We start from the raw sequence: 7,237 nt of genomic DNA, 5'->3' as shown, positions 1-7,237 counted from the left end.
ATTGAGTTCAGTACACATCCTTCCATTTGTATAATATTATAATTTATTCCTCAATACTCAATGAGCTAATAATACAGAAGAAAAAAAAGTTCAAAAAACAGACATGCAGGATTTTTTGTGTAATAGTAAGATTAACTGCTGCTCTCCTCCCTTCTTCATATACAAGCCTGTTCACCAAAGGTCACAGCCAGGATTGAATTAGAGTACTTACAAGTGTCATGGGGAGTTGTGTGGCTTTTTCTTAAGAATATAAAAAAAAGAAAAAAAGAAGAAAAAAGAATGGTACAAACAGCAGCACCAGCTTTGTAGGTCTGATGGTCTTGATTATGTTGTTAAACTGCACTGGTGGCTATGTGAAGTTCTTATGTTACAGTATAGCCACTGTGGATAGGATTTTTCTTTTCTGTGGACCAAGACAGATTTCAACAATAAGGCTCCCAGGCAAGGCACTGAAATCCTGCTAAGACTAACACCTCTTTAAAAATGAAAGCTCTACTTATTTTTATGGCTGTATGATTGTAACCAAGGTGTTTATACTGCGTGTGTGTGTGTGTGTGTGTGTGTGTGCATGTGTGTTGCAGAGATGCTATCACTCTCTTATGCTAGCAGAATAGGAGAATTGGGGAAAATGTGCTTCTTGGCTGGGGTCCTCACAGTCCAGACTGTTATCTGTAACAAGAAGTCAATATAAGTCAGCGACCAAGAAACCTGATATTAACTTTGAATAATGATGGATCAGTGCTGACGGGTCCAACAAGAAGATACTTACACTTGTCTGGGGGAGTGAGTGTGATTGTTTGTGCTGTGAACTCCTCATCAAAGTACCGGGTATCTGTCTCTGATGTTACTTGCGGTTTGAAGAGGGGGGTCAGCTGTACCAGGGATCGGAAGAGACAGATATCACATGGTAACATGCTGGATAACATGCAAAATCAAGTAAGCAGTTCTACATATTTGTTTAATGAAGAACATATCCTGGTCAAAAACAACTCCAAGATTCCTCACAGTGTTACTGGAGGCCAAGGTAATGGCTTCCAAAGTAAGAATCTGGTTAGACACCGTGTTTCTAAGATTTTTAGGACCAAAGAATCAGAATTTAGACGCAGGACATTTATTATCTTAAACAGTTTAACGAATTGGTGTGTGTCATCTGGCTTCATGGATTGACAAAACTGGGTATCAGCTGCATAGCAATGAAAATGTATCATATGCCTTTGAATGACACTGCCTAAGAGAAGCATATATAATGTAAACAGAATTGATCGTACCATGAAACACTCTGGAATTCTATGATTAACCTTTGCAAGTACAGAACAATCCTCATTTACATGAAAAAATTGGAGTCTATTAAATAGATTTGATTAAAACCACTGCAGCGTACTCCATTCTCTAACTACGGCATGCTCTCATCTCTGTAATAAAATCTTAGTGTCCAAAATATTAAATGCTGCACAGAGGTGAAGTAGGAAATTAGAAGTCATCCAGGTCCTTATGTCTTTAAGACATTTCTGCAACTAAAAATGTGAAAACAATTTTCCATATTCTACATATGCCTTGACTATGGGGTAGGGTTGCAAGATGGAAGCCTTTCCTGACAAAGAAAAACATCGAAATCTGGCAAAAATTTGCAAAATATACATCAAGTATTCCAAAAACATGTGGAAACCTGGGATATGGCCTGATGAAAAGGCCGAACTTTTTGGTTGCAATTCAAAAAGTTGTTGGTGCAAAAACAACACTTTGCATCACCAAAAGAACCTCATACCAATGGAATCTATCTCATGTGGATTGGCCTGATGGCTACTTTCCATAGATATTTACCATTTATCAAAATTTGAGAACACCTAAAATCAGTGTCTATGAAGGTTCTCAGTCATCCACGTCATCGTAGTGTAAGGAGCTTGTCACTCCACCTCACCCAAATTCAAGTGTATGTGAAACATGTGGTTACTTTATAGTACATATGGTGAGTGTTGGGATTCCTGATGAATGTTATTGTTAATTTGGTTACTTTTTATTTCTCTCATGTCATGTTGCTATGGAGCGACAAGAATGCCACACTGCAAGAATGCCAGAATCCATCATCTCATTTTTGACTCACTTGTAACTGCTGTTCCTGTGAAATGAAGACATGACTGATTGGACTGTCTGACTGCGCTTGATAAATAGAAATAAGAAATTAAAAAAAAGAAAGCCCTACCTTTCTCTGTTCCACATCCTGCCAGTTGATGGTGATAAAAAAATTGTGAGTCATTACTTCTTTGGCATCACTGGGACTTCCTCCTAACCTGTCAGTCCAAAAGATCATATGAGAGTAAACTAGGCATTTTTAATACAATCCACACAGAGGAGTAGTTTGGGCTAATACCTGTGCTTGGGATCCTTCTTGAGCAGGCCAGCCAGCAGGGACTTGGCCTCAGGTGAGAGGTTCCGAGGAAAGCGGATCTCCTCCATTAGGATGAGCTCAAACAAGCGCTCGTGGTCTTGGTTATAGAAAGGCAAACGGCCGCACATCATTTCATACATAACTACACCGAGACCCCACCAGTCCACTGCACGGCCATAGTCATTATCTTCTAGGACCTGAGGAAGAAGAGACCAATTTCTCAACAACAGTAAAAAGCCATAGCTCTGAATTGGCATACCATAGAATTTGGTGCAAATAATGGCACACTTTTGTGAGTGAAAAATATTTCTTCTTTATATGTTTTTTCTTCTTTTTCTGTTGAAACTTCTTACCAGTCATCCTTTACAACATCACCCATTCTGTTTGAAAGAGCAGAGCAAACCTTTTCTCTAAAGTGTGTAAAAAATCTAATGCATCATTTTCTTCCTACTCTTTAAAATAAGTGTTCTGCATGTTTAAATGGAGCTGCCAGTGAGCTGATATAAGGCACCATATGAGCTAAAAGTCACCAGAAATTGAGACTCAGACTACACAATGTTTTTCTAATCTTCTACTGTCTAATTTGTTAATTCCATGCAAACTGTAGCCTCAATGTGGTCTTCTGCTGGTGTAGCCCATCTGTCTACAGTAGAGCCCAATATAAGTCAGTTTCAGTTCAGTTTCAGTTTTATTTGTCATATGCAAGCTAGCACAGGGTCAACATTCCAATAAAATCTGTTTGACATGCAGAAGACAAGTCACTCAGCAGTATAATACAGTAAAAATATTACAAATATTAACAGACTAAATATATATAAATATACAAATGTATAAATAAAGAAATCTTAAATAGAAATGTGACCATTGACATGGGGGGGCTAATGGGATATTGCACATGGGATAAAGTGGCAGGAGTGAGCAGCAGTACAAACTGAACAGTACAAGATTTTAGAGTGGCAGTTAGTACAGTACTGCACGGAGTAAAGGTTTTTATTTTAATTTAAATACTAATAAAAATGAAGTGACCAGTGCAGTGTGTAGTATGTTCTTGAGAAACTGTAGGACAGCTTCTGTGTGCATCCTGTAAAGCGTGGTGTGTGTGTTCAAGTGTTGTAGTTGAGGTGTCGAATGGCTTGATGGTAAAAGCTGTTTTTGAGTCTTGTAGTCCGAGCTATTTGCCAGTATTGGCTTTTATAATGGACAATAAATTAAAAAACAAAACAAAACACTGTGGTACTCCTCTTGACACACCTATGATATCAATTTGAAAATCCTGTTGCCTTGTGCTCAAGTTGACAACATTTTCAGAAAACGTGACCTCTGACCTTGAGGTCAAGGTCACTGAGATTTGAACTAGTCTGAGATTTTGGCATGGTTTGAAACTTCTACATCACCTCGTTCCGAAGTTCACAAACTTGGGTGATTGGGTGTCTTGGGAGTAGCATGATTCTTAGTGATATTGGACATTGGTCACCATATCAACTCACATGTAACTTGTTTTACAGTACACAGGAAAAACAAACAAAAACAGAACACTTTACATGGCTCAACTAAGACAGCTGCTTATGCACATAAAATATGAGCAATAGATTTACAGTTGCAGCAAATCTAGAGACAGGGGACCAAACTATGATATTAAACAAGCTTGACAACACAGGTGTGTTTAAAATATGTCACCAGACAGTGCCTTACCTCAGGAGCCAGATATTCAGGTGTTCCACAAAAGGTTTTCATTGTTGCATCTGGAGTAATGCCCTCTTTACAAAGGCCAAAATCAGTTATTTTAATGTGTCCGTCTTTGTCCAGCATCAAATTCTCCAGCTGAGAGGAAAAATACATTCACGTCAGATTTCAGTATAATCATACACTGATGCCAATTCAACAGATCCACACTTCCTGTACATTTTCTTCCTCTGTTCGCAAAACAACAGAAAAACAAACATGCTGTCTACATGAAACTAGCCAAAAATAAGCCTATATCCAGTGTACAAATTTTTGGGTAACCTCATCATCTTGATCACTGAAAGAATAGTTTTGTTATTCCTTTTTCAAAGACAGGTCGACGTCACTCGAACTCATCCAAGATTTTTAGTAGATACTCCTATGATATAAATTTGAAGCTCCCACATCACCGTATTCTTGAGTTATTGCATTTACAAGATTTTCAAAAAAAATGACCACTGACCTTGACCTTTGGGTAAAGGCCACTGAGATTTGAACTTGTCTGAGATTGCTAGTAGATTCCCTATGGTATAAATTTCAAAATCCTAGGCAACTTCCTACTTGAGTTATTGCTTTCACAAGATTTTCAGAAAACTGGACCTCTGACCTGGACCTTAATGTCGAGGTCACTGAGATATGAACTCCAGAGTTTTTTAGTAAAGTTCATTCTCAAGTTATCGCATGCACAAACTTAGGTGTCCTTGTCACCCCACTCGTCTGTCCCCCCGCACAGCAGGGTGACGGCAATACCTAATCAGCCTTTTACAGATTAAAGGTAAAATAGAATAGAATAATCCTTTAATTGGAAATTTGGTTGTAACAGCAGCATTGAAAAAAAAAAGCACATATACAAACAGAACAGAACAGGACACAGAACAGAAACACACACAATTTTTACAGGAAAAAAATATTTACATCATGGACAATAGTTACAAAAACAGAGTACTGTACAGTTATTAAGATTAAAGTACAGATAAAAATGGGAAACCCAGCTTGTAGTGTGCAGACAGAGCAGGGTACTGGAAGACATTTAAATAATTAAGAATATTTAGAAAAAGCACAGATTGTGCATTGTACCTGTGCATTAAAAATTAAATGTGTAACTTCCAATAAGTTAGTGTATATAAACTGAGAAAAATAATGTGCAAGTTATAACAGTAGTAGTTGTTCAGTTGATTAGTGCAAATTACAGCGCTGATGTAAACATTTATGTTTGTTGGGAGCAGTTTTGACAGCTAATGATTAAATGCAAAGTGGGCTACTGGAACAAGAAGGCACTGGTGGGCAAGACACAAAAACAGGGTGTTGTTGGAATGCTACTACGCAAGTAACCCTGGTGGAAGGGGTTACATGAATAGGAAGAGCAACCTATGGAATCTTCGATACCCAACATCCACAATGACCCCGAAAAAACTAGTAGCTCAGTGTTCCGACATTCGAAAGAAGGGACTGCTCTCACAGCTAGAGATTGACGAGGTACAACACAAATGCTACGGCAAGGGGGAGCCAGGACGCCAGGTCAGGGGGGAGATATCATCACCAACACCCGAGATTGGGTACCAAGCCCCAAGTGCAATAGAAGAAGGATCATTGACGCGAGTGAAATGGACCTGAAAGATAGAATCATGGCCAAGCTTGAAACCTGGATCCCCCGTAGCCGGTTACCAAGACTACGTGAAGTACCCTCAGAAGGTCTGCTAGATGATATTAATGCAGTAATACAGACGATACCTACAGCCACCATTACCGAGACTAACAAGCTGATCTACACCACAGCAGCAGTGATCAGTGAGATGCTTGGCTACAAGTTGAACAGCCACAAGGAGCAGTACCCTCCATGGAGAAGGAGGCTAGAGGCTAAGATCAAGATAGCACGGAGGGAGGTTAGCCAACTATCGGAGCTGCAGAAAGGTGCGATGAGAAAGGTGCCTACCTGAGGCCTTGGAAACTGCCAAGCAACAACTCACAGCCTTGGCCGGCCGCTTGAAGAGGTACACCAGAGAGATCGAAGGCAGGAGAATAAACCAGCTGTTCTCCACAGAACCAGCCAAGGTGTACTCTCAGTGGCAGGGGAACAATATGTGAACAGCAGCACCAGGGCTGCAGAAAGCGCAATACTGGAAGGGCATATGGCTAGTGGATCTGAGGGCAGACCACAGCAACCTCCCTGAACAAGGTCCTGTAACCATCAGAGTGGCAGACATCCAAGAAAGGGTCTCCAGTATGAAGAGTTGGCCAGCACCAGGCCCTGACATGGTTCACACCTACTGGTTGAAGAAGCTGTCTGCACTCCACAAGCGCCTGGCAGCACAAATGAACCAGCTGCTAGTTGACGAGAGACACCCCGAATGGCTAACCGAAGGCCGGACAGTCCTAATTCTCAAGGACCCCCAGAAGGGACCGGTCCCTTCCAACTACCGACCAATAAGCACTGCCTCAGCACCACATGGAAGCTCCTGTCAGCCATCATAGCGGCTAAGATGAACAGGCACATGGCTCAATACATGAGCAGGGCACAGAAAGGGATGGGCAAGAATACCAGAGGCACAAAACACCAGCTCCTGGTAGACAGAGCAGTTGCCCAAGACTGCAAGACTAGTCTGACCAACCTGTGCACTGCCTGAATTGACTGCAAGAAGGCATATGACTCAATGCCTCACAACTAAACAAGATCAACAGGACCGTAAGAGCCTTCATCAAGAACTCAATAGGGATGTGACGGACAACACTAGAGGCCAACTTCAAGCCAATAGCACAAGTCACCATCAAGTGCAGGATCTCCCAAGGAGATGCTGTTGTTCTGCATAGGCCTGTTCTGCATAGACCTGAATCCCCACAGTGAGATCATTGACAAGACTGGCTACGGATACCAACTACGGAATGGAGCAATCGTCAGCCACCTCCTGTACATGAATGACATCAAGCTGTATGCCAAGAGTGAACGAGACATCGATTCACTGATCCACACCACCAGGACATACAACAATGATATCGGAATGTCATTCAGACTGGAGAAATGTAGTCGGATGATAACAAAGAGAGGGAATGTAGTCAGAACTGAGGGGATAGAACTACCAGTAGGCAACATTGCAGACATCGAGGACAGCTACAAGTACCTGGGGATCCCAT

At 41.0% G+C, this 7,237-nt stretch overlaps 1 protein-coding gene across 6 annotated transcripts in view; it reads right to left on the bottom strand.

Annotated features, from left to right (window-relative positions):
- Window positions 1-20: 20 nt before the first annotated feature.
- LOC116311852 (RAC-beta serine/threonine-protein kinase-like) overlaps window positions 21-7,237 on the bottom strand; it is a 29,277-nt gene continuing 22,060 nt past the window's right edge. For all 6 annotated transcript variants that reach the window (XM_031729060.2, XM_039618413.1, XM_031729062.2 and 3 more), the window contains 5 exons: window positions 4,079-4,207; window positions 2,369-2,583; window positions 2,201-2,288; window positions 770-872; window positions 21-669 (listed from right to left, as the gene is read on the bottom strand). In XM_031729060.2, coding sequence (XP_031584920.1) covers window positions 590-669; window positions 770-872; window positions 2,201-2,288; window positions 2,369-2,583; window positions 4,079-4,207 — 615 coding nt within the window. In that variant the 3' untranslated portion in view covers window positions 21-589. The remainder of the gene's footprint in view (window positions 670-769; window positions 873-2,200; window positions 2,289-2,368; window positions 2,584-4,078; window positions 4,208-7,237) is intronic.

This window comes from Oreochromis aureus, linkage group 10, assembly GCF_013358895.1.
Source record: "Oreochromis aureus strain Israel breed Guangdong linkage group 10, ZZ_aureus, whole genome shotgun sequence".
Classification (NCBI taxonomy): Eukaryota; Metazoa; Chordata; class Actinopteri; order Cichliformes; family Cichlidae; genus Oreochromis; species Oreochromis aureus.
The sequence above is the reverse complement of the archived record's forward strand: the minus strand, read 5'-3'. Positions and strand labels throughout refer to the sequence as shown.